The following is a 27,901-nucleotide window of genomic DNA, read 5'->3' on the forward strand; positions in this document are numbered from 1 at the left end:
GAGCCCGGGACTCTCTGTCCTTCCAGCGAGGAGTCCAAATACTGCGATTGTACGTGAGAGCGTTTGTTCCATTGCGAGTTTAGTTACTGCTTTAAAACCAAGTGTACAGATATGGCATTTCAATTTCTCTGATGCTTCCTGGAAGCCATAGAATTTAGGGGCTTTTTTTTAATAAAAAACAAAAAAATAAAAAAAAATCTTTAAAACCCAACACGTTCTTCTGTGCTTCATTGTGTGGCTCCCAAGGGGGAGGACATTGACCAAGCACCCCCTTTTTGTCGGAGGCTCCCTCAGCAGTGGGTGGGAGCAGCCCCAGCCCCTCGCAGGGGGGACCAGGAGCCTTTCCTGGAGCAGCAGAAGGAAAATCTCGGGGGGACAGATCAGGGAACAGCAGCACAGCCGATGGCCGTGGGCAGTCCTGCAAAGCCCGTGAGTGAGAAAGGTGATGGGGCAAGAGGGCGATTCCCAGCTGAGCCCTGTGCTCCTCCAGCAGGGAGCCGGGCTGGGCTCCCCCTGCTCCGGGCACTGCAGGGCCCCCAGGCCGAGCTCCAGCACAGTTTGGAGCCCTGGGAAGCTGCCCCTGGCCCCGGGGCTCACGTTCACCACGGCCCCACTGCTCCCTCGGGCAAAGGGCAGGGCTCTGATGCCCCCATGGAGCTGAGGGACCATGGGAGCTGTGCTGGGCACAGGAGCAGAGCCCAGCCCTCATCCCTGCTCCAGCAGCCCCTAAAGCCTCTCCGTGCTGGGAATCACTGGCCAGAGGATTTGCCTTCCCCCCCAGGCCTGGACCCCCAAAGGCTGAGGCAGCTTTTAGTGCATTTAATTGTCAAAAACCTCCAATTCAGGTTCAAGAAATTCAGTCATAAAATGACATCTCCCACCCTGTGCCATCCTGCTGCCCTCCTACCACCACCTCACAGCCTGAGGGTCTGGACTCCCCAGCAGTGATTGCCAGGCTTCAGGAGTCCCAAGGGTCTGGCTCATCCCACAGCCCACGGATGGGAAGCTGAGGACCCCACACCCTCAGCTGGGGGAGATGGGCCAGGAGCCAGCATGGCCCAGATCTTCCCTCCATCATTCCAGCAGCCATCATTCTCCAAACTTCATAAAGACAACCTCGATGTCTTTATTGTTTTCCTATTTACAAATCACAAAGCTGGCCAAAAAGCAGAGTGTGAACACGGGACGAGAGCATCGGATACATTCATCAAAGAGCACAGGAGCCGGGCGGGGCCCGCTCTGCTGGAAGGTGACGTGGTACAACAGAATGGCTCATACTGCTGGGAACAGGCATGTCCAACAAGGAATTACATTCATCTATCTACAGAAGCCAGAATTGCATCAAACTGCAGAAAAGCCATAAGAACAGAAGTTGCTCAGCTGTAGTTCAGAGTTTGACTCCTCTCCCTCTGTGACAGGACAAGCTGCCAGACCTGCCCCGGGCAGGGAGGGCAGGAAGGTGGGATTTGGGACGAGAATCTGTGTAACAAAATAATCATGAGAACAACAGAACTTCCAGGGAACAGCCAGGGAGGTCCCCCTGCAGCTGGGCAGGGCCTGCCCCAGCCCTGCTCACAGAGCCAAGCTCTGCTTCTCTCAAATTCCAATTATTCCACTATTTCCACCTGTACCTGATGCCCTGAGGTGCAGAACCCAGATCAGAGCCCCTGGGAAGGTGCTACCCCAACGTGAGCCCTGGCTGCCAGCAGTGACATTGCCACCACCCTTGGGAGAGGGGTGGTGACAGAAGCAGGCACAGTCACAGACAGCCTGACGGACACAGAGTCTGTGAATCCATCCCACAGCCCTGTTTGCATTGCACTGAGTCGGGTTCAGTCACCAGGTCGTGGACACAGGTTGGGATTCTTTTTCTATTTTTTTAGTACTGGCCATATTAGAACCATCCCACCTGGAAGCAGGCTGACAATGCACAGCTCACACCATCTCCCTGGAGCACAGAACACACTCTGGGCATCTCTAACAGCTACTGCTGAGGAGGTGCAGGGCATTCCCAGGCTGCTGCTGCAGGGCTGAGGAGGAGACTCCAGGCAGCACAGCCCCAGGATCCCGGCTGGGGCAGCAGGAGGAGGAGGAGAAGCCGTGCTCCAGCCAAGGACAGCCAGGTTGCGACTTCCAGCAGTGAAATCCAGGGGCAGCAGCTGCCCAGAGAGTGGCAGTGGCTCCGTGTGCTGGAGCAGGAGGTTGGAGAAGGGGCCCTGAGGCAGCACCACCCCAGCCAGTCCCACGCAGACCCCGCTGGCTCTGCTCTTCCTGCCAGGCTGAGCTTAATTCCAGAGGAGGGGAGGAAGAGTCTCGTGGTCTTCACTCGTGGGCAGTGAGGGTGGGGCTGGTCAGGCAGCCCAGGACCGGCCACGGGGAAAAGCAGCTGGGCCTGAACAAGGGGTATCTTCAAGGTCACCGAGCTCCACAGCTCAGCAGGTGATGTTTGTGATCCCCCTGCTGTGCCTGGCCGACAGGCAGTGTGCAAACACACCCCAGCACAGAGAATATTCCACCTTTTCCTGAACCATTTGGTAAATCCTTGTCCATCTGCTGCATTCTAGGTAACAGGCAGGTGCACATCCAGCCTCTCCTCCAGCTTCCATCAGGGCAGCGGGGGTGAGGCAGCAATGCACAGGAACAGAGGGAAATGCATGGAAACGTGCATGGAAACTGCAGGAATGCCCTGGAACAGGTGAGGCAGGTGCCCTTCTGCTTCAACTGACAAACCCTGGCACTCTGCAAAGGACAACGACCAGTGACAACAGAGCTGGGGCTGCTCAGGGGTGAGCTGAGCATCACCAACACCTGGGATGTGCCAGGGGTGTGGAAGCAGCACCACGGGGACTCAGAATGCAGGAGGAGCTGCCCCTCACCACTCTGCAGGGAGGTCACCTCGCTGCCACCAACTGCCCGAGGTGAAGATTGTCACAGATCGGTGGGGAGAGCAGGAAAATGCCTCAGTCCCTCCAGAGGAGCTCAGCTTTGAGGTCTCCAAGCCTGTGTAGTGCTGGAACAGCAAAGCCTCAGGGAAAAGGCCACTTCCCATGAGTTTGAAGGCGGCTCTGTGTGCTGAGGCTGCTGGGAGGGAGGGAAGGTGCTGGACACGGGCTGGCCAAGCCCTGCAGTGTGGCCTGGACTGCTGAGCTGGAGCAGAGCAGAGGCCACCCAGCCCTGACCGAGTCTGTCTGCAGGACCATCTCCTCATGGCAAGTGAAACCACAACCAGAGCCACTCGTTGCCTTGTTTCTGACCGGTGGAAAAGCATCTACATTCATTACAGTCCAAAAAAACGCACGTTGTTAGATAGGGTTAATCAGGAGTGAAAAACAACAAGCCACAGACAACGTACAAATGGTACTGGGACACCAGCTGGGCTGCACTGGGACACCAGCTGGCCTGGCACCTGAGAGCAGCAGCAGCACTAGCACAAGGCAGAAGATGAGCTTTGAAATGATTTCACTGGGACCTTTGGCTAGTGTGGCTCCAATTGGTGTGGTCAAACTCAGCCAGAGATTTCGTTTGGGAGGTGGCAGGGAAGAGTGGAGTCCAGGGCGGGCTGGCAGTGGCACTATGTGTAGAAGATGATCTCTGGGATTTGTCCATCCTCCACGGAGGTGCCGTTGTTGTTCCCAGCCGCGTAACAGAACGTGAAGCAGGTTTTGGCTCCTGTTGTTGGTGATTCATGGATCACTTTGCGCAGTCCTTTGGTTCCATAGTGGGAATCTGGACCCTGCAGGGGTCACGGAAGACAAGGACAGGTCAGGGCCCTGCTGCTGCCCAGGCTCTCTGGTGGGTTTGGAGCTGTGGGGATGTCAGTTCCTCCCTTTTCCTCCTGGATGTGCACCTCAGGTATTCTGACCTCAATCCCATCTCTATCAAAATTTAACTCTTAGTTTAACCAGGTCTCAACAGCTACATATGAACTTTTTGAGGCCACTGCAGCAGGCTCTGGATTACACACTGCAGGACTGACAGCTCAAAAAAACCACACCAAAAAAATCACCCCATGCCCTCCCCAGTCAAACACCTGCTCAGTGCTGTGAGACAAGTCAAAAACTGTCACAGACATCTTTGATGAAAAATCCTTTCCTTAGGATTCTTCCTCCTGAGAAGCTGAGAGGCCTCAGGAACACAATGTAAACATTGATTATCTGCTGCTGTGGAATGCAACAGGTGCATCTGTGATTGGGCTCATGTGGTTGTTTCTAATTAATGGCCAATCACAGCCCAGCTGGCTCAGACTCTCTGTCTGAGACAGAAGCTTTTGTTATTCATGCTTTCTTTTTCTATTCTTAGCCAGCCTTCTGATGAAATCCTTTCTTCTATTTAGTATACTTTTAATATAATAAATATAAAATAATAAATCAAGCCTTCTGAAACATGGAGTCAGATGCTCATCTCTTCCCTTATCCTTTTGTGAACACGGTCACAAAAAAACAGCTCTGAATGCTGGGGGTCAATGAGCTCATGGCAGCAGCAGGACACACAGAGACCTTGGAGATTGCACCACTGGCCTTGAGGGACACAGAGCAATGCCCAGGTTGCACTGATGAGCTACAGCAGGTGCCCTCACCTGCCTGCAGCTCCCCCCACCCTGTTGGTACCTTCAGAGTAGCACAGGCTGTGTAGTTGACGTTGGGTAAAATCTCCACAGGCTCCTTGAACATGACCCGGAAGGTGTTGGAGGAGCCGTCGCAGCTGAAGCCGGTGTCATTCTGCCCCAGGACCGTGTTGCTGTCTGTGTGGATGATCTGCAGCACAGGAAGGGTCAGCTTTCATCTGGACACTGCCCACAGGAGTGTCCCTGAGCTAGGCTGAGCCCCAGGCACTCCCAGACTGACCAGCCCTGTGATGACTGCACTGTCCATCACTTGTGTCACCCATCCATGCCATGATCACAGAACCACACTTGGGCTGGGAAGGACCTTAATGACCACAGAATTTGGGTTGGGATTGACCTTAAGGATCACAGAATTTGGGTTGGGATGGACCTTAATGACCACAGAATTTGGGCTGGGATGGACCTTAATGATCACAGAATTTGGGTTGGGATTGACCTTAAGGATCACAGAATTTGGGTTGGGATGGACCTTAATGACCACAGAATTTGGGTTGGGATGGACCTTAATGACCACAGAATTTGGGCTGGGATGGACCTTAATGATCACAGAATTTGGGCTGGGATGGACCTTAAGGATCATCCGTCTCCAACCCTCCTGCCAGGGGCAGGGATGCCACCACTATCCCAGGTTGCTTCAAGCCACATCCTGGACTTGAACTTTCAGGGCTGAGGCAGCCACAGCTGCTCTGGGTCCCTCTGAGCTCAGCACAGAGCTGTGGGCTCATGTCCCCTGCTCACCCCCAGGCTGGCAGAGCACTGCAAGCCCACACTGTGCTTAGACCCTTCTCCCCCCAGAGCTCAGGGCAGCAGGATGAGCCCTGGCAGTCAAGAAGAAATGCTGACAGCCTGTGCTCATGACACCAGCCCTGTGTGCTGGAGTGACTCTCCTGGGGACAGTCCTCCTGCAGTGACCCACACTGGGGTGGCACAGGGGCACCCAGAGCAGGCACAGAGCACCCACGGGCTCCACCTGCTCTTTGGACAAGATCATCATGGACTTGAGACAAGTGAGCCTCTCCCAGCATGCTCAGGGTGGGAAATCATGCACAGCTGCTTCCCAAACTGCCTCCCAACTGCCCCAAAGCTGGAGCAGAGCTGGGGAGATGCTGCAATGACGTGTGCAATGAAATCAAGAGCAATAATCCTGCTGATCCCCAGTGCCCCATCTGGCCCCTGCTACATCTGCCAGCCCCCCTGCCCAGGGACACACACAGTCCCTCTGAACCTCAGGTTTTGTTACAGATTCACTAAAATGTGTTTGTCAGCCCCTAAAACAGCCAGGGTTTTTAAGGTAGCAGAGAGAATTACCTGTATATTTACTTGGTAATCCGTTGGCCCGTGTATGGATCCGTATAATCCAAACCCAACTACAAATATCCTTTTGTTTACTGAGAACCTGCAGGAACAGAGCAGGAAAGTCAGTCCAAACCTGCCACTCCTCTATTGCTCCAGTACAAAGCTGATACACAAATATCTCTACTTGTGCTGATTTTATATCTCTGATTTAATCAAACCTACACAGACTTAAGTGCAGCCCTTACTAAGAGGTGAAACCCTGCACAGAAACCATCAGCTGCACACTCACACCTCTGACTGGTCCAGTGAAACACAAAGCTGCACAATCCCATCCTCAAATTTCAGGGTCCAGCCTCAGGAAGTGTTTCCAAGTTGTGGCAAAACATCAGCACCCCCAAATGCCCTCCAGGCCCAGGCAGGGCAGCCTGGGGGTGTGGAGCAGTGCCCACCTCACAGAGCTCTGCCCAGCAGACACCACTGGGGATTTCACTGCTGAGCCCTGGGGAGTTGTTCACCTGCTGCTGGGTGTTTGCTGCATTCCAAACTGACCAAGAGCAGACATAAGGATTCAGCCACTCCTGAGTGCAGGAAATCCCTGCTGCCCAAGGAAGAAGGGGAAGGGTCTTTGCCCCACTACAGCTCCACCTTCTCAGGCAGCAGAAGCCTCAGTGTCTGCCAACCTGCCAACAGCATTTCTTCATCCATCCACCAACTCTTTCAGCCCTGCAGTGTTTCCAGAAAAAACACCTGGGGCAGGCTGGAAGCCTCAGCTCTGCAGCCAGCGTGGAATATTCAGTGTTGGAACTGACCCTGATGCTGCAGAAGCTGAACCCCAAGTCAAACCCAAACTCCAAAATGGCTGTGAGTGTTAGAGGTGGGAGCAGGAAGTGTCTGGAGCTGGCAGCAGTTCCCACTGCCAGGGGGGAATGGACCAGAGGATCTCACCAACAGCTCCAGTGCAACAGAACCATCTTAAAAGTTGTGAAGAGCTTCATTGCTGTGAGTCCCCTTCCTCCCACGATGAAAACAAAGCAGGGAAGAACCCCAAGGCTTCCTCATTCCCTCCTGTCTTGCTCTCATTTTCTGCTTTGGGAACACAACCTTTGCAAAGCACCATTTTCCAGCCACACCTGCCAGTCTCTGTCACTGGAACTGGGCTCTGCTGGTTGTCCACAAGCTCAGGTCTGAACAAACTGGGTGTCAGCAGAACTTTACCCCAACCCCTCTCTCCAACAGGAGAGGTTAAGGGGCCTCAACCAGACACTTCAGTGCTCCACACTGACAGCTGGAGCAGGAACCAACCTGATGGAGCACTGGTTACCTGTCCCCCCCAAAGCATGGCAGGGGAACAACTGGTGACAGCTCATTTATGTGCCTCGAAGCTGCAGGAAGCTCTTGGGGGGTTATTTCCCTCCCTTTCCAGGGGCCTGTGCTGGGAGCCACGTTTCCTGGAAGCCTTTACCAACAGAGATGCAGAGTGGCAGCACCATGGAGGTCAGTGCATCAGGGGCTGGTTCTGCCCAGCAGAACACCTTCCCTTTGGGCTCACACGTGGAAATTCGGGGTCTAGCACAGAACCTTGAGTGTTTAGAGCTAGAGCAGTGGGAAGCTCAGGAACACGAGTCCAGGGGTGGGAATGGGCGCAGAGCTGACCTGATCCTGTCACTCGTCCCACTGTACCCCCAGCGGCTCTCCACCTGCTGGAAGCGGCTGATGCTGCACTCCTTGCCCCGCAGGCAGCACCGGGGCCGGTCGATGAACTCCACCCGCGGCTTCGGGTTCACGGTGAAGTGCAGGAACAGGCTCACCACCTCCCGGTCCGTCAGGATCCCCGACTGGGCAGGCCCTGCAGAGGGGAGGGGAGGGGCACTGCTGTCAGCCTTAGGGAACCACAGGGTCCTGGAATGTCCTGGTGTCAGGAGGGACCCTCAGGGATCATCAGTGCAGCCCCATCCCTGCACAGCCACCCCAAGAACCCCACCCTGAGCAGCCCTGGGAGCTCCTGGAGCTCTGGCAGCCTTGGCACCATTCCCTGGGGAGCCTGGGCAGTGCCCAGCAGCCTCGGGGGGCAGAACCTTGCCCTGAGCTCCATGCCAAGGCCTGGCCCAGCTCCAGCCCTTGCTGGGCTCCTGTCCCTGTCCCAGAGCAGAGCTCAGCCCCTGCCCCTGTGCCTGCCCTGGGCAGGAGCTGCAGCCCCCAGGAGCCTCCCCTCAGTCTCCTGGGCTCCAGCTGAACCAGCCAAGTGCCCTCAGCTGCTCCTCAGCCCTTCCCCAGCTCCGTGTCCCTCCTTTGGCCACTCTCCAACAGCTTTGGACCCTTCTGGTATTGTAGGTATAAGCTGTTGGATCTTCAGACTGTTGAAGGAACTCCTTAATCATGAACATGTGCAGTCACCATGCTTGAATTAGTTTTTTCTCTCCTCCTATTTTGCCCTTCTAAAAGGTTTTTGCAGAGTCCATCTTCCTGGAAATTAAAAGTTGTTATCTTTTTGCTCAAAATTTTTCAGTGCCCACAGTAGTACAGTTTTCAGTGTTCTTGTACCAGTATATTTTTTTAGCTTCAACAGGTGTTTTTTGTCTCTTGCTTGTGCAGATGTAGCTGTTCTCCAGCTTTTATTCTGGTAGATTGGACAGGTGTGGTACTGGAGCTGAACGAGCCAAGTGCCCTCAGCTGCTCCTCAGCCCTTCCCCAGCTCCGTGTCCCTCCTCTGGACACTCTCCAACAGCTTTGGACCCTTCTGATCTTGGGGGCCCCAGAACTGCATAAGCAGAAGGAATCCTCTGGGATTTTCATGAGGAAACAAGCCTGACCTGCAGCTGGCTCCAGGCTAAACCCCCATCACAGATGGGATCCCAGTGGTGCATCAGGACATTAAATCCCAGACAAAGGTGCTGCCCTTTATCCACAGGGCAGTCATGGGCTGCAGAGCCTTCGTGGAACACGGAGCTGTGATTAACTGCCCAGCTCTGTAGAGCCCAAATGCACTGGGCTACCAAAAAAACCCAAAAGTATACAGCTGATCCTTGCCCCACTCCTGGAAATGCCAACATTGGTAAGAGACAGGGATTTCCAAACATCCCCACTGGTGGCTCAGACACAATGGAGGACCATGAGGAGGAGGGAGAGGAGCTGTCATGCAGTTACCATCAACTCAAAAAGTTCAAGAGAATTTTTACTCAAGACAAAGGTGGTTCAGCTCATTCCTTCAGGCATTTAATCCACATCTTGCATTTGAATACCTTTATTGTAGAACCTTGGGAAAAATGCTAATGATTTCAGCAAGAGCTGGGGCATGTTCTCATCTTTTCTCCAGTAACAAGACATTTTTTCCAGAGTGATCACAGAATCCCAGACTGGTTTGAGTTGGAAGGGACCTTACAGCCCACCCAGTGCCACCCCTGCCATGGCAGGGACACCTCCCACTGTCCCAGGCTGCTCCAAGCCCTGTCCAGCCTGGCCTTGGGCACTGCCAGGGATGCAGGGACAGCCCCAGCTGCTCTGGGCAACCAACTCACTGATGCTAAACTCAATCTTTGCAAACTACTTGAAATACTTTCAAAAGTGAAACTGGATAAAATTAGTCTGTTAGCCTAACACTCAAAAGCTTCTCTGCAGCTGTTTGCACAAGGCTTTCAACAGAAACAAGACCATTGAGTAGTGGGGAAACAACAGCAGTTAAATGCTCTTCAACGTGGGGAACAAATGCCCAGCTCCTTCTAGGTCCAAAACTACTTGTAGCTGGTTAAATTCAGCTTGATATTACCCAGACATAACCTGGTCCAATGATGCAATAGGGAGAGACTCAAGAATTCAAAAAGTCGACTCCTCAAAGGTAAATGAGCTTCTGGATACTTTGTTCAGCAGAAAATCAGCCTCGTTGATGTGTCTGAACTTATCCTGTGTTGTTGCAACTCACTTCTGCAATGTTTCAAATTACCTGCTCTAAGGGGAGGGAGGGACACATTTGCCAGTTAAAACATCTTCATGCAAAACCCACGTTTGATACCAGATTATACAATAAACTGGTGAAACCACTGCTGTAAAATTCCCTCTTTTCTTGGCTTTTGGGGGAGAGGGGTGTGGAGGGGAAAGGTTTCTCTCCTCTCTCTGCTGTGATCACCACAGAAATCAGAGTCACTAAGAAACTCAGAAAAAGGACAAAGCTGAAGGAATTCCAAGTTAATTCCTTGTTTAAGGAACAGCTGATCATTGCAGCCCCCCAGGTTTGGGGATTTTGTTCATTTTTTAGGTTAAAGTGGATGGAGAAAACTTAAAAATTTGTCTCAAAGCACAAAGGTCCAAGTAGGACAGGCAGTTTGTCACAGACAACATGGGGAGGGGCACTGGCACTCCCAGCTCAAAGCCTTCAACCCAAACATGCCAAAATTAACACTTTCCTTGCACTGAGAGAATGATACAAGGTCGCAAGGAAGAACTGAAAGAAATGAGATCTGCAGAAAGAGGCAAAGGTCTCTGCTTCACTGAAGAAAACCACGTTCCCTAAGGCCACATCACAGCTGTGACAGGCCAAGCAGACAGTGGGGACCAAGTCTAAAGCCCAGATTTTCCTCTTCCTAACAGCCCTCCTCACGTGGGAACAGGGACATGAAGGACTGAGCAGCTGATGCCAGCGCTGCCCTGAGAAGTGACCTGCAAAGGAAGGGGTCAGTGCCCCTGTTTGCTCCTGTGTACACAGCACTGCAGCCTGAAACAAGTGACAGTCTGGAAAATGGCTCCACTGGGTCTTTTTAGCATGAAAACTCTTTAAGCCAATTGCCAGCTTCCAATCCCCAGGGGAATCCCCAGAGGATGAAGTGAAAGACAACAAGCAATGAAAAGAAAACAAGGCAATCTATAGTCCAAGCTGTGAAATGAGTTAGATATCTCTGTGGATCAAGATCTTAATGTAAACTTGAAAAATACTTTGAGACACAGACTAAACAACACCAAGCCTGCAGCTCAAAGAACATTTTCAAAGGTTTTGAGACATGGGGCTCTGCTCAGAACAGCATTGGCAAGACACCACCACAGGCAGAGGATGGGGAGAAACATTCCCATTTCTCTTTGGGAACAGGCTATGATCAACACCAATTATTTGCAATTTCATCAGCTTTGTGTAGTTTAAACACTCGGGATGGCTGGGAAGGGGAGCAGGTGAAGCCCAGTTTGGATCTTTGCTCTCAGCTGAATGGGACAGTAACCATCCACCCATGCTGTGAGAGCAAACACAGCTGTGAGCCCCCTGCTCTTCCCAGGGGAGCACCACAGGCTTTAAAATGAGAGAATGGGCATGGATGAAAACGGGATTCAGACAGTAGATTTTGTAATCATGGAATCACAGGAGAGTGTTGGAAGGGACCTTAAAGCCAATCCAGTGCCACCCTCTGCCATAGGCAGGGACATCTCCAGGCTGCCCTGTCCAGCCTGGCTGTGGACACTTCCATGGATGGGGCAGCCACAACTGCTCTGGGCACCCTGTGCCAGGGCCTCACACCCCGTGGCACTGGAATACTACAGAATTATATATTATTATACTTCAGAATTTCCTTCTGACATCCAGTCTAACCCTGCCCTCCTTCAGGAGGCCATTCCCCCTTGTGCTATCACTCCAGGCCCTTATGAAATGTCCCTTTCCAGCCTTTTAGGGGCAGAATGAGGGAAAATGGGGAGGAATGCAGGGGGAATCTCATATTTAAATCACTACAGCACACACAGAGAAAACCCTCTTTGGTGTGACTTGGCTCTCTGTAGCCAAGGGAAAAGGGGAAAGCAAAGACCAGGATTGCCAGAAACACCTTTGTTGAGTTACCTGCTGCAAACTCCTCAATAGTCATCAGTGGGAAACCTTTCCAGCCTTTTAGGGGCAGAATGAGGGAAAATGGGGAGGAATGCAGGGGGAATCTCATATTTAAATCACTACAGCACACACAGAGAAAACCCTCGTTGGTGTGACTTGACTCTCTGTAGCTGAGGGAAAGCAAAGACCAGGATTGCCAGAAACACCTTTGTTGAGTTACCTGCTGCAAACTCCTCAATAGTCATCAGTGGGAAGCGGATAAGGGAGAGAGCTTTGCCCAGAACCTTCCGCTTGTTCTCTGGAATCACCTGGAGCTGCTGCCGCTGACACTCGGCCTCGGACCAGCGCACGACGGCGTTGAACAGGCGAACCTCCCGGATCCCCAGCGTGTCCCTCTCCAGCACTGCCACCAGCGTGTCTGCAGGGCACCACCACAGGCACAGCTTCAGCCTCTGAACCCCAAACCAGCCCCCTGCACCCTGCCACGAGTACCCCGTGCACAGCCAAGGGAAAAGGGGAAGCGGCTGAGCCGACAGCATCTCCCAAAAGTGCTGCCTGCAGCCTCTGAGGAAGATTTATCTGAATATTCCATCAGCAAGGAGCTCACTGGAGCAGTAAACAGAGCCCACTGAATTGGCATGTTAATGCAAGTGCAGGAGGATGAATTGCAACTTGCTTGACGTCAAATTTGGATGAAACAAGCAGCATGAAAGCCAGAAGGTGACCCGTGCCTTACCTCCACAGCCCATCTCATTAGAAGAAGGTTAAAGCCTGAATTTTAATGTTCATTAACTGTGCCCAGCGAGTTTGGAAACTGCAGACGGTAATTAAAATAGCCAGTCCTTGCTTCCAAAAACACAACACCTTTTTAACTCCAAAACCTGACAAAGACTTGGGGAAGAAAGCCAACTCTACAAAAAAAAGGCAAGTTTACACCCTCCCAAAACCTGCCAACATCAACACAGGAAGCAGGCTTTGTGTCATGCCCAGAAAACTCAAGTTGCACCAAAGTAAGCAGATTCCAGGGTATTTCTGCAGGCAAGGCAGCAAACTCTTTGGCAAATTCCCTGTCTCCAGCCACTTTGTGCCAGAGACTATTCAAGTGATTGCTCCTGAACAGCCAAGCCACAAGTGCCAAGCATTATTAACCTGTAACAACTTTGGAGACAAGCTGGTTATGAAAGCAGGGAGAGAGAGGGAGGGGTGGAAAAGAGCTTACCCAGGTCAATGTCTGTAAACCCCTCTGCATTGAGGGCATCTGAGGTGTTCTTGTCTATGTTCTCCAGGCACAGGCTGGCCAGCTGGGGCTCATCAAACAGCCGGGCCTAGGCAGGAAAGAGCAGCATTAACAGAAAAGGTATTTTAAAGTTTACTCTAAGAACCCCCATTCCCCTCCCACAGCCCATCTTCATTAGCAATACCATGCCTGACTGCACCAGGAATCCACTGGGCCTTTCACATGCAGTTAAGCATGACAAGGCAAACACTAGAAAATTCTGTGTTTGGCAGCAGCCCTGGTTCAGCTGTGCATGTCTTCAGGCACGTCTTTGTTTTAGCACAGCCTGGGTGCAGGCACCAGTCGTGCTCTCCAGCACCACACTGACCCTGTCAGCTGAGCACAGGCAATTTTTACTTCATTTTTCTATTTACAAGAAAGCTTTGCCCAGTGACTCCAGGCCTGCTTGCTCTAGGAATAATGCAGAGATAGCTTATTCTGTAAGAACATCCACACTGATCTTGTGCATTAGCAAGAAAAAGCTGTAGCAGTAGTGCCTGTGTGTCCTGGGGAGCCCTACAGGGTACACAGCCTGCTCAGTGCATTTCCATGTTTTGCACAGAAACAGCTACTCTAATCCAGTTACCCTAAAGAATTTGTCCCAAAATAGGCTACTATTCCAAGAAAAGCCTTACACAGCCTGGAGAGCTGCTCAGAATTTCTCTGCCCACCTTAAGTGAAGTCTTGTAACAATTTAGCTGCCATTTCAGATCACCCTGGACTGCCACGTGTTAGCAGCCCTGTGCCCAGCATAAGCAGAAATGGGTGGAACACACAAAAAACACTAAATGATCTCTTACTTCAGTGCTTTGGTTTTGTTGTTTAGGAAGGAAGTGCCTTGACTTCACACCTAACAAGAATACACCAGACTTGAACTCGCTGCCACAGGTAAGGCTTAAAACTCTTGTTTTGGGCTGGGAATTCCATCACTCAGGAGGTGCCTTCCAGCATCTTCTCCTTCACCCCCGCTTGTGGCACGCAGAGCTCAGCAAGGCCAATCTTTGTGCTGAGACCTCAAGTACGGGAAGCTGAAACAACAATTTCTCAGGGCCCAGGGAAACTTCAGCAGTTGTCACCTGCTGCAGGGGCTGGAGGGCTGCCAGTGCCTTTACACTCTTGGCATCAAGAGCTGGGACTGACTCAGACTTTACTACTGGAGTGGCTCTTTGGACACGTGAGGACTCCAGTTACACTCACAGAGCTCTCCCCCACAGCAGCTCCAGGCAAGCTTTCCAAGTTTCAAAATGCTGATCAAAGTGACACTTGGATGTGTGTCTGGCATGAAAGAGGATCAGGGCTCACTAGGAAAGCTGTTTGCCTCTGATATTTCTGCCACTGATCAGCAGTTGCTTGAGACAGCCAGTGACACAGCTGCTGGACCAGCAGATTGGGCAGGCTGGAGGTATGGGGCTCTCCCTGGGATCTCAGGTCCATGATCTCAAAACTATAGGGCAGTGTCTTCTACAAGATGTATCTCAGGTCTGTAATTTACTGAAGAGGGTGTTGGTTTGATGCAGTGAAAGCAGAAAACAGGTAGGTTTTCACACTGCAGGACCAGGAACAAGAGGGCTGTGAGAAGAGATCCTTTCAGTGAGGTGCAGCCAGTCATCAAGATCAGGCACATTTCTCAAGCAAGACCTGCCTCAAACAACTCAGACTTGATACAGAGAACTAGTGAACTAGATGGGAATCATCACTGATGATTATACAGAATGAACAAGCCACAAACAAAAGGCATCAGGAAAGCCTTTCCCCATCTGGCATTTCATGTGCCTCAGTGCTACTGATGGAGTGCCAGGCAGTATTTTGGTTTTGGCACCTGAAACACAAGGATACCTTCCTCCTTTGCCAAAGAAGGACCTTTGTGACCTGTAAGGAAGTCACCATAAACCGAAATATTACCTTGCCAAAGCTACAAACTCAAGTGCAGAGACACAGGAAGCCACAAAAAATCTCTGCATAAGGAATACCACCAAAGCCAACACCTCTAACCCCTCATGAGGTAATGCCTAGCCTAAGATTCCTCCTCAAAACTTCAGTCTATGGCAAAGATCTGTTCCCAGCTCCTGGCTAACAGTTCCTGATCTTTCAGATTGCAATTGCTGAACCCAAAGAAGGGGAAAGCTGCAGCCAAGGAGCTGCAATTGCCCCAGCATGCATCAGATGGGCACAGATTTGGCTACCATCGCCCAATCAAGAGCCTTCAAGTCCTGAATCTGCCTCTGGGAAGTGCAGTGTGGATCCCCCCTCGTCTCAGGGGCTGCCTCATCTGTTCATGGCACATGGAAAAGGGCCAGGTTAAAGAGGATTGGTGAAGAAGGAGGCAGGGAGTGTTGCAGCAGTAGCTGAACCTAAGCAGTGACAAGTATCTACAAACACCAGTGTGACAGGGAACTACTTTGAGAACTGATCCAAATATTTAAACTAAAAAAAAAAAAAAAAAAAAATCCAGCCTAATCCTGAGCAAAGAGCTCAGCAGTGACTACTTCAGGCCAGCACTGCTTCAGTATCTGCACAACTGCTGGTGTAGCCACTGCCACCCACATGGTACCTACAGGCAGAGCCTGAGACACCTGTACTCCTGATGAGGGGAAAAGTCCAGCAGACAGGAATGCTGGTGAGACAGGCAATCCCTCAGAGCCAGGGTACCTTGGTGTGCTGGTTCCCACCTCAGTGCAGCTGGGAAACTCCTCTGCAAGCTCTATTTAACATCAGACATCACAGCAGCTTTCCTGAGCTGGCTGCTCAGAAATATCCTCCAGAGCTACTCCAGTCTGCACATTCCCTGAAGGAAAGAAAGTTACACACAAAGCCTGTGTCCTTCTTATTCCTACAGCACCCAGAACAGGGTGTCCCTGGCAGTGCCATCCACCACACAGATGACAGCACTGTGGATGTCACCAATATGGCATCAGGTGTCTGAGAGAGAGTGACAGGGCCAGAGAGAGAAGATAGGGCTGGGAAATGGGGATGAGTGATGCTCATTTAATCAACCTGGATGCAAAGTCTGATCTTTTCCAAACTAAGCAGAAGTTGTAAACACTGTCTCCTACTCTGCTGCTTCAAGAGTCAAGTGGAAGGTGGAGGAGCCCAACCCTCAGAGACTGGATCAGACCCAGGGCCAAGGAACAGCTGCTCTGACACTCCAGGTCTGTGAGCCTTCAGTGCAGGAGGTGGAGCTGGAACAGGCTGAGGAAGAGAGCACCTTGCTCCTCTCCCAGGAAAATAAACCAAAGCATTCATGAAAAGGTTTTCTTTCACCCCCACTTCAGGAAAAGTATTGCACAAAAGTCCTTCAAGGAATGGCTGAGCAGCCAGACACAGCACTGAGAGAAAGCTCAGCATTACCAGTCCTGATTCTGTAACACACGGAAATCCTCTCATTCCACTTTTCTTCTTGGCAGATGAAATCTTTCCACCCTGTTAACTCCATCCCCAGCTCACACTCTGGAAGGAACCACCTGCCACAGTGAAACAGAAAGATCTGAAACAGCAGCAACGTTTGCTGTATATGGTTCTTTGTAAGAACCTGCTCAGCAGTGCTGGACTCCTGTGAGGAAGAATTCAAAGCAAGCCAGAGCTGCTCCACTTTGGATGATCAACTCTGGAACACCCAGAAAATTCCCATTTTCTGACTCTGCTGGACCTTGCTGAAGGCAGAGGATCACAAACTCACCTGAGTTAATAGCATGAATGCATTGTCTGCTCTGAGGTTTTTTTTAAGAAACTCCACACAATGAGCTTCAAGGGCTGGAACTGCATATTTCTTAGCTGTGTAAAGTGTTGTCATAACAGTCTCTGGTCCGATCTGAACTTCGTCTGAGTAAAGAAATCTGAAAACATGCAAACAAACATTGCTGTGGTGAATTAAGGTAACAGGGTAAAACCTCTTCAATTCATAGAAAACATGTTTGTGCCTCTCTGCCTGTCATCCTGGTCCATTTCCTCTATTGGAGAGGTAGAAGGGTTTTCACATCCTTTCCACTGACTCTGATTTACCAAGATTTTTTTTAGCAGACATTTTACAGTATAACTTTTAACAGCTGGGATTTCCACTGAAGAAGCAGCTCAAACTGGCTTGCATCTCACCACCAGTGAGCTCTTAGCCTACCCCTTATACCAGGCTAAAACAGTCTCTGGCCAAGGGCACCCCTTAAAATTCATATTTTTGGCTGTTCAATTAGAATAAACAAGGGCAAAGATTCAATCTTGCCTGCCTCCCTCAGAAGAAAAACTCCATTTTACACTACTAATTCAGAAGTGCTGAGAAGCACTCAGACATACCCATCTACTGCACACGAGGTGCTTTACCCACACTCTCTCATCTCTTCACAGATTGAACTGTTCCATTTCATGACACAGATGTTTAAGTACAGCTCACAGTGTAATTTCAGCATAAAGCAAGAGTTAACTGCAGTGAAAAACAAGGACTGCCATGCTGCAGCAAAGCACCAGCCTTCACTGTTAGGCCAAAACAAGGAAGCACATTCATGATGTGAAAAACAAAGGAAACCTGACTGAGCCCCCTTGTACCTGAACTCACTGACCAGAGACAGCAGGAACTGAGGCTGAGCTCAGTAAAAGTACTGATGCAGTGGTTTAGTCCTTATCCCAGAATTCCAGAATGGTTTGGCTGGGAAGGGACCTGTCTTGTTGCAGCCCCTGCCATGGGCACAGACACCTCCCACACCTCCCAGGCTGCCCAGCCTGGCCTTGGGCACTGCCAGGGATGCAGGGGCAGCCCCAGCTGCTCTGGGCACCCTGTGCCAGGGCCTGCCCACCCTGCCAGGGAACAATTCCTGATTGCCAAGATCCCATCCAGCCCTGCCCTCTGGCACTGGGAGCCATTGCCTGGCTCCTGTCCCTGCAGGCCTTGTCCCCAGTCCCTCTGCAGGCCCTGCCAGGGGCTCTGAGCTCTTCCCAGAGCCTTTTCTTCTCCAGGCTGAACAGCTCATGCAGTTTTTTTTACTGTATCTCCTTTAACCAGTGGAGCATTTGCCAGTCAGGATCTCAAGGACACAAAGCACAGAGATGCAATATTGTGTTAACTGTGCTTGGCACTCCTATTCCAGGGGATATTTTGCAAACTCCAGCAATGTTTTGCTCTGCATTTCTCTGAAGGGGACACAGCAGCAGGTTGTGTGGCTGCTGTTCCTGGAAGCTTCACGCAGCAGCAGGGCTCATCCAGGGGGATGCCAGGCAGCATTCCCATCTGCAGCAGAGGAGCTCCTCTCCTCCAGCTAGAGAAGACCAGGATGGCATTCAGGGAAGCATCAACAGTGTGATCCACAGGCAGGGAAGCACTCTCACTGCTGAAAGCAGGCTTTGTGCTGCTCCAGGGCATTTGTCAATAGCAGCATCATGCCACAGGTTAATCAATGTGCTTTGCACACACCCTTTCCCAGCCCCATTTGCACTGAGCAATCCTTTCTATTCCAAGATTAACAGAACACAGTGGCTCCAAAACCAGTTATTTGTTTACTTCAGTAACTGTGTCAGTATTTCTATTTACCACAGTCCAGTGGGTAACAAGAGAGGCAAGAGTAAAAAACTGTGATATTGTGAAAAAACCCAGTATCAATTTAAAAGAACATTTAGACTGTAAACCCAGACAATCAGATGTGTTCTCATTTTGAGATATAATAATAATAATAATAATAATAATAATAATAATAATAATAGTCTTACACAATTACAGCAGACCTATTAAAGGTCACTAGCCCACAAACTCCATCACAATCCAGCATCCAGATGGGACCTTCTGCAGAACATTCAGGATGGGCACTTGGTCCCTGGATAAGCTTCTGATCCTACAGCATTAGATCATGGCTTGGACCAAGTCCAGAGACATATGTAAGGATCAGCTGCCATTCCAGATCAGTGTTTGGAGGGACTGGTTTTACTCCAGGAACTCATACCACATACTTGGTCAGCTGTCTCCTGGAAAGCAGCACCCAAACATCCTCTGGTACAAGCTCTGAGCATTTTAAAAGCAATTTAAAAATTCATTTCTAGACTTAAGCACCCCAGATGTCACTGGACCATGGGCACAGCTCAGAAGCACTGAGGTAATCCAACTATGACTTCTTCCATAAAAAATGTAAATATTTCTGTTGAAATCCACCTAAACTTCTGTCTTTTGAGATGATGGGTTCTCTTCTGAAATCACTCTGTTTAATCAAGTGCTGAAATCTCAGCACTGGCAGGGAAACATCAGGATTTTTGCCTCTAAATCACTAGATGTTTGGGCCTCACAAATACCTAGTGAATTTGTGAATTTGATTTAAAGATAGTTACAAGCTCTGCACTCCAGAGAGATCCACATGGCTGATAGGCACACACCAATTAGAGGGATTCCCCACGTGCTGGTGCCTGCTTTAAAGCGAGCCAAAGGGGAAGGGGCTCGGGGCTCCCAATTATTTCTGGCCTTTCATTCTAGCCCAGATCAATTTTAAAATATTCCAAGACAGCACAGGCACGACCAAAGCACTTTCTGAAGGTAAAGCAAAAAGTGTGCCAGAGCTATAGATAGTGACTGCTCCCAGTAGGAAGCGAGTGGGGAACATGTCAAGAGCACAGGACTGGAAACCCCTGGAAGTAGGTTACAGAAATCCTATAGAAACAGGACAATGACTTTCCAGCATCCATTCAGGATTGCTGCTGGATGTTGTACAGCACCAGCCAAGCTTAAAGGAATTGGTGAATAGGATGTTACAGCCCCTTCTTCCTCCTCCTTCAGCACATGGACTTGCAACACACACTGGAAATGTAAATTCAAACCCAGCTCTCCAAAAGAGGGATAAAACCCACACAAAGGCTGATGCCACATGGAATGGTTGAGATTTATTACACACCCCTGCTTACCTGTTACAACTTGCTCACAGCCTAAACAAGCTCCAAGTGTTTGTAACTTACAGAGCTTTCAAAAGATCACTTTTCCCCTCTTCTCTCAAAGAACGTTTAGGATGAAACCAAACCAACTAGTGAATAAGAAGCTGTAACACAATGGCCAATATTATATATTTTTTTTTTTTTTAATGCAGTAGCTGCAGTAGACTTTTACCCAAGAAAACAGGGATTTACCACCAGCAGTTAAACACCATTGAACAGATCAAAGAGGCATTTCACTTTGGAAATTAACAACCTCCCTTCTACATATACTTCCCTGCTTTCATTAAAACCATTTTTTGCTACACTGAATCTGTGCATCCCAGTTATGCTGTGCTTTAGAAGCAGCTTACTTGAGCAGAGCTAGGAAGGCAGCAGGCTCCACGTCAGGCAGCTCAATCTCTGTGGAGGTTGTGGCCATCCCACCATTGAACATCGCATCGAAGACAGCGCTGCCCACGGCCAGCACGAACCTAACGTGCAGAAAAAACAAACATGCAAATAAAACCTTATGTTAAATCATATTTATATTCCAAAATAATCCCAGGCTGGTTGCTTATCTCCAAAGCCACCCTCGGGGAAGGCAAATCGTTTGTGGAGTTAAAGCAAAAGTGTTTTGCAAGAGCAGGGAGGGTCAGGCTTGCTGCAAAGCACCAAAGCTGCAAGGAAGTTCCTTCTGAGCCCTGTCCTACAGCACTGGAATGGTTCCCCACAGGCCAGATTTTGGGAATTATGGAATAGAATACACATGCTTTGTAAAGCCCCTGTAGGAGCCTATGTATCATCCCAACGCTGAGAAGCAAAGGAACAGCAAAGTTAAGGAGTTCAAGTTCTTCCAGTAAACAGAGCCCAAGTCTTGCTGCAATTCCCCACAGTCACCTACTGGAAACACTTATATAAAACTTGTCACCCACGGGCCCAGGCACACATCTCTGGTGATGGCAGAGCAAGCTCCCAAAACACAAAACTGCACCAGCAGCAGCAGCAGGAGCTGCAGAGGCCAAGCCCTGGCACGGGAGCTGCCCTCCCCATGTTGCTGAGCACTTCCATGGATAACCTGCTCTGGGCTCAGCCCAGAGGGAAGAACAAACCTCCCTCAGAGCAAACCAGCACAGAGAGGTGCACACAAACCTCAGCACTGCTGGGAGCTTACATGGTAATACTGGCACAGAGAAGGATGCTATCAGCTCTAAAGAGACTGAAAGCAGGAACTTGCACAAAACAGGTTTGATACCAAAAATTATGTCCCAGCACTCCCATGCAAACAAGATGATCCCCTCTCCCAACAGACATCTCCTGTTTCAGGAGGAGGCCCAGGCCTGGGCTGCTGAGGGGCCTGTGTACATTTGAACTACTGTACCTGCCTCAGGACTTAGAAAGCCATTTTGAAAACTTTCTTGTTCAAAAATACAGAAGTGAGCTTTTTGCCATGAAGGATTCCTGTGTCTGCCACCATGCAGCTCCCTGAAGTTAAACTGAAGGTCACAGCTCAGCACAGAAAGGAAGCAGAGCAGCCCAGGCTGCAGGAGATGACTACAGCCACTTCTCTACCAACTAGGAAAAGGAAAAAGCTGGAATATTCCAGGTTCTTGCTGCAGGGGTTTGATGCACACTTCCAGAGAAGCAGCAAGAACTGCAGGCAGAAATCCACAGAAGACAGCAGGCATGGGGCAGAAACCTCCAGCCCAAGGAAAGTCCAGCACTTCGGGGGAATTTCAGTCAGGTTTAACAGGAAATTAAGTAAATTAAGTAAACTTTTAAAAGTAGGAAATTTCCATTTAAACAATGTTTTCTTTTCTTGCTTTTCCCTCCCCTCCCATCCAGAGGAGGCTTCCCAGGGATACAATGGAGTGAAGCTCCATGGATGTGCCAGGCTCATTTGCTGTGATGGAGTTTGGCTGACGAGCTGGCTCATTGTTCCTGATGGGCTCAGGGAGCTCGGGACAAACCACAGTGGTTACAAAAAGTACACACATGCATATTTCTGTCAAACCATTCTCAAGAAAAATGTCAAGAAAAATAAAAACCTTCCTCACAATACCAGAATTGCCAGATGAAACAAAAATCCTTGTTCCTCCAAAAGCAGCGATGGTGGCAAAACAATTGCCGGCTTTGTCTGATACTAAAAATTAACATATATTAATTGCACTCTCCAATTTTCATTCTCACAGCCAGCACAGTACAGGTCCTCAATGAGCAAGAGCTTTCAGAAGCTATTTGAAAAGGGCATTCATTTAAAAAAACTCTCAAATGTTTGCTTCCATTTCAGTCGGGAACAAATCAGTCAGATTTTGTAAACTGCTGAGCCCTAATAGGATCCTGGGAAGTGCCAGAGAAACCCAGGACTCCACATTTGAAGTTCCCTTAAAACACTAAGAGAACATAATTAACATAAGAAAATCCCTCTCTCTCTCTCTCTCCAGTGTTTTCTTAAGCTGCTCTAAAGACACTCCAGGAAAAGCAGGGATGCTCACCACTCCTCCTACACCATCCACCAGCTTCCCCCAGCCATGCAGGTCTGCAGCAGGAAGAGATGGGATTTGTTTTAGATGGGAAAATCCAACAGAGAGTTATTTTTAAACACTTTTGTGGCCAAAACAGAGTGGACTACTGAAAGGAGGCAGAGAAATAAGCAGAAATAGAACTAAAGAATTAAGAAAGCAACACCTGATTTCTCCTCATTCCCTCTGCACCAGGAAGAGCCAAAGTAAACTGACTGTCAGTGGTAAGAGTCACAGGAACTTCCTTGAGCTTAATTTGTCTTCAAAAGGATCCAAAGCTGACTACAGGCTGTGGAAGGCCTGCAAGAAAATGTCTTTCCTTCTGCTATTTTGTTTCCTGTCACAACTTTCACTGCTTCATGCTCACCTTGGCACCCCTTGTCACCTGGTTTCATCTGCACACCCACCAGTGCTGCTCCCTTTCCAGGCACTACAGTAACACCAATAACAAAAGAAACCACTCTAAACCACAGCTACCCCACTGCTGCTGAACAGCCCCCTCCTCCATCTGTACCACTGCAGAGAAACCTTAAATTATCTATTCCAGAAGAGCTGGCACAGGAACACAGCAACACATGACATGCTGGAGCTCGGTGCCACCAGAGGTGATGAGAAGCTGCTGCTGATGATGATGGTGTGCTGGCTGCAGAGGATGCAGACCCTGGGTGAAAGGAGCAGGAGGCAGGAGCAGCCCTGCATGGAAGCAGGAGCCATGGGACACAGGAACTGTGAGTGAATGCATGCCTGAGAAAAGCCAGGATGGGCTCAGAAGAGACTCTTGGAAACAACAGCCAAGTCTCACTCAGGCTGTCACCAAGCTGTAGATCTCCCAGGCTGGAGCACACACAGGGCTGCATCCCCACATGCTCGCCCTGCTCACTCTCAGGCCCTATTTTCTGGCCAATTAACAAGTTTAATTACGAGACCCATGGAACTCCTGGCTGATGAGGTTTAGACATTTCTAATCCCATTGATACTGTGCTCGATGAAGCAGATCTGGAGAGAGACAAAAAACCTTCCCCTCTTACTGCTGGGTCTAATCAATGTGTTGACCTTGGCCATGCTGGTGCCACGAAGCTTCGAGGCAGCTGCTCGGCCTGGCCTTGACGTCAAAAACAAATTTAAGGCCATCCCATCTTCTTGATGGCTGATTCAGCAGCAAGAGGGAATGAGCTGAAGGCTCAGAGACAGGGCCTGCTTCAAGGTAGGCAAGGAACTTCCACAGGGTCTGGAGTCTCCTCCATGTGGGAAACACCTGATCTTCTCAGGGCTGCAGATACCTGGGCAGGTGACCCTTCAGTCAGACCCATTCACACCTTTTATCTTCAAACTGGGCTCTCACACAAAATGAATGTTTTATTTTGTCTTAGCTGCTTAGCAGCTCTTAGCTGCTCTGGGAGGTTTCTTTTATCTGTTTCTGTGGCTTGATAGGAACTGCTGAGCCACAGAATCCCAGATTGGTTTGGGTGGGAAGGGACCTCAAAGCCCATCCAGAACCACCCCTGCCATGGCAGGGACACCTCCCACTGTCCCAGGCTGCTCCCAGCCCTGTCCAGCCTGGCCTTGGGCACTGCCAGGGATGCAGGGGCAGCCCCAGCTGCTCTGGGCACCCTGTGCCCACCCTCACAGGGAACAATTCCTTCCTAATCTAAATCTCCCCTCCTTTCAGATTAGGGCCATTAACTGAATTTTCCAGGGGCACTCAGAAACACACCTGAAGCTACAGCTCTGTCAGAAACCTCTTCTGGCACCAGCACCTGTGGACATCACCTGTGCTCACTGGGCACACCCCACTTCATTACCTCAACCTACAAACCCTCCACATTCCCTCAGCTCCAGCCAGGAGAAGACAGACCAGGAATCACCATCACTTCCAGCTCCCACAGGACTGTATCTCTTGGGTTATTTGTGCTTCCCAGGCTGCTGCTAAAGCCATTCCCAGCACACCATGAAGTCATATCAAGGATGACAGGCAGGATGCTGCAGACCACTCCTTAAGGCATCACAAGGAGCTGTCCAAGAACTCTATTTAGGAGTTGCTCCTCCTGCACCCATGCTTGGTACCTGGCCTGGTTTAAAAGTTTACACAATTAAACCAGACTGCAGAAATACTTACCTGGGAACTGTGCACTATTGTGCCAGGGCTGGTTTAGATTGGATATTAGGGAAAATGTCTTTACAGAAAAAGTTGTAAAGCACTGGAATGGGCTGCTCAGAGTGGTGGTGCAGTTACCATTCCTGAAGTGTTCAAAAAACATGGATGTGGCACTTGGGGACATGGTCTGTTGGTGAATATAGTGGTGCTGGGCTGATGATTGGATTTGATGATCTTAAAGGTGTTTTCCAGCATTAATAACTCCATGAGTTTATGATTTCAGACATCTGACAAAGCACCAACACCTGCCCTGGCCACTGAAACAAAACAGCACCTCTCCAATTGAACCCATGGCTGCTTTGCAACTCAATTCCAACCCAAAGTATCTTCTGCTGTAGAGGTGCTGTGGGAAAACTGAGCACAGGAGGGGTCTGGGTGGTTTTATTTTCGGCTCTCTTATTTCTGAAATAACCACAGGACTTCATAAATCACAAGGATATCCCAGCTGTAACATCATATGGACAAGTTTTACTAGAATCTCTAGAACCAACCCTTAGGTGGGATGTCATACCATGACACACTCCATTCTATCTTTACCACCCAGAGCACCAGATGAATTTCATAGCAATTAAGCAGCATCTCACTTCAGGGACGATTTTTTTTTTTTCAAATCTTCATTTATTTTCCATTTATTTCTGGGCTGAACAGCACCTGTCCCCACCCAGCAAGCCTAGTTCTCAGGACAGGACCAAGCTTACCCAAATACTAATTAAGCTTCAAATTATAAGAGAGCAAAGCTGACACCCTAAACTCTAAAACCAGCCTAGAACAAGTGTGGTTTGTTCTTAAAGTGAGAGAAAAGGGGGAAATCTGAAGGGGGAACTTCCAGTAACATGAGCACTTAGGAGAAAAGCAATAATTTGAAACTGTTTGGAACAAGGCTCCCTTTGCCAAGCACCACTTCCAGGTACACCAAGGAACCTCCCTCACCCAGTTAAAAAAGGTGGTTCCATCTCTGAGCTCTTCCTTGGGAGGAAGAGGGTGGCATACATGGATTCACTGGAGCTCCCCCAAGGAACCAGCTGAATGTCAATCAGCCACATCAGATCTGCATCATCCAGGTGGAGGCGATTCCCAGCTCCTCTGAGCTGCAAATTCTTAAATGGCAGCTCAGCCCTAAGCATTAACCACCACGGTTGTTCAGGCCCAGGTGTCATTCTCAACACAGCTCTTCACAGGTAGTGGATTAACCCACAAAACACAGGGCTTCAGGAAAGATTCAATAAAGGTCATTTTAAAATTAAAATGTTCCACCTGAAATGTGGGGTCTTGAATCATTGTTCCTTCATTTCCATCCCCAATGGTCTCAAAGATTTTGGTGATCCCTGTCAGCAGGGATCAGGCAGATGAGGGAGACTCCTCCTCCTCTCCTCTGCTTCCCACCAAACCAAGAGTTACTTCCAAGTGACACCCAGGGATGTGGGGTTTTCCATGCTGCGCCTGTCCTACTCACTCCATCCCTCTGGATAAAACACTCTCACCCAAACCCTGGATGCATCCTGAGCTGGTGACCCTGAGGAGAGGCACAACACTGACCCAAGGCTAGGAGAGATCTGGGACAGCACTGACTGACCACAGTGGGGGTCCTGTGCTCAGGACGTGTCCCTGAGCAGGGGGTGAAATGTGGGGTGCAGTTATGTGACCCCCTTTTCTCTCCTCACAGGGGAGGTGCAGCAGCTCAAACCCTGCACCGCTGTACCCCACTCGACGGCACATCACACCCCGGGGCTGCAGGAGAACCCACAGCATTCCCAGGGCCATGGCTGAGGGGCAGTTTGGGGATGAGGGGCCATCCCCGATGGAGAGCAAAGGGATCATCCCTGAAGAGGATGAAGGGCCATCCTGGAGGAACTGTTCTGAGAATAAGGAGACATTCTGAGGGGCAGTTTTGGGGGATAAGGGGACAGTTCCCTGAGGAGAAACACGAGGGAGCAAAGGGAGCAATCACTGAGAAGCAGTTTTGGGGGATAAGGGAGTGATTCCCTGAGGAACAACATAGAGGGGTGAGGACAGCAATCTCCGGTGGGAAGTGAGGGGAAAAAGATGCAATTCCCGAGGCAATATGTGAGCAATTCCCCCAGGGGATAACGGGGGGTGGGGGAGGAGGGGGAGACGAACCATCCTCGAAGGGCAATTTGGGGCTTGAGAGGGTGATCCCTGACAGGAGGAGGAGCGGTGCCTGAGGGGCACTTTTGTCAAATAAACAGGCGATTCCCTTTATCAGTGTGGGGAGAGTGAGGGGACGACCCCAGGCCCATCGGGCCGGCCCCCATGACCCTCCCGAGGCCCGGGACCCGCGGCCACCCCGCAGGGCCATGGGGCTGGGTGCCCCCGCACCCCTCATCCCTCATCCCTCCCGCATTCCCGGATCCCCACGCGTGGGACCCCCGCGCCCCCCGCCCCACCTGTGCGCCGGGATGCGCTGGGAGCCGCGGCCCTTCCCCACCAGGAAGTGCACGTCGCTGAGCACCTCGTTGTTGAAGAGGAACGCGAACCGCTCCTGCACCGTCGGCTTCGTCGCCTGCCAGTTGTACACCGGCTCCCGCTGCAGCGCCCCGCCAGGACCGCCCGCCCCGCCGGCCGCCCCCGCCGCCCCCGCCGCCGCCGGGCCCCCCGCGCCGCCGCTGGCCGCCGGCGGGTTGGCGGCGCCGCTCTGGTTGTAGGTGAGGCCGGGCGGCGAGGCGGGCGCGCCGTTGGTGCAGGCGGCGGCCGCGGCCCCGTTGCCCGGCGGGGGCGGCGGCGGCTGCGGGCAGGAGGAGGAGAGGCCGCCGGGGCCGCCGCTCCCTCCGGCCGCCATCTTGTGCGGCGGGGCCGCGGGGGCGGGCGGCGCGGGGCGGCGCTGCAGCAGCACCAGCACCAGCAGCGGCGGGCGGGACACGGCGGCAGGCGGGACGGGGACGGGGGCGAGGGCCGCGGAGATGTCGGCGGTGGCGTCGATGGCGGTGGCGTCGATGGCGGTGCGGATGCAGAGCGCCGGGCAGCAGCGGCGCATGGGGCGGGCGCCGCCGCCGGCCGGGCACGGGGGAGCGGCGGAGGCGGCGGCGGGGCGGGGAGAGGGCGTGGGGCGGCGGGCGGGGCCGGCACGGAGTGGGAGGATGGAGGGCGATGCGAGGGGGAGTGAGGGGGTGATACCTAAGGGGATGATTCCTGAGGGGGCGACCCTTGAGGAGGATGAGGGTCCATCCCTGAGGAGCACTTTTGGAGATGAGGGGGCGATCCCTGAGGGGCGATCCCTGAGGGATCTTTTGAGGGTAACGGGGCATTTCCCTGACGAGCAGCAGAGGGGAGCGATCCCCGAAAGGCACTTTTGGGCAAGAGGGAATGAGACCCTGAGGAAACAGTGTGGAGGAATGAGAAAGACAAT

The 27,901-nt window shown here is 51.0% G+C and overlaps 1 protein-coding gene across 1 annotated transcript; it reads right to left on the reverse strand.

Moving 5' to 3' along the window:
• Positions 1-1,102: 1,102 nt before the first annotated feature.
• BTBD2 (BTB domain containing 2) lies at positions 1,103-27,554 on the reverse strand. The gene is made up of 9 exons (XM_036399552.2): positions 26,943-27,554; positions 20,235-20,354; positions 16,670-16,826; positions 12,937-13,042; positions 11,938-12,135; positions 7,574-7,766; positions 5,933-6,020; positions 4,608-4,754; positions 1,103-3,733 (listed from the first exon to the last, which is right to left on the reverse strand). Exons 1-9 carry the CDS (start codon positions 27,527-27,529, stop codon positions 3,572-3,574), a joined length of 1,758 nt encoding a protein of 585 aa, XP_036255445.1. The 5' UTR covers positions 27,530-27,554; the 3' UTR covers positions 1,103-3,571.
• Between the last annotated feature and the right edge of the window lie 347 nt (positions 27,555-27,901).

The sequence above is a fragment of the Molothrus ater genome, chromosome 26 (genome assembly GCF_012460135.2).
Source record: "Molothrus ater isolate BHLD 08-10-18 breed brown headed cowbird chromosome 26, BPBGC_Mater_1.1, whole genome shotgun sequence".
Taxonomy (NCBI): Eukaryota; Metazoa; Chordata; class Aves; order Passeriformes; family Icteridae; genus Molothrus; species Molothrus ater.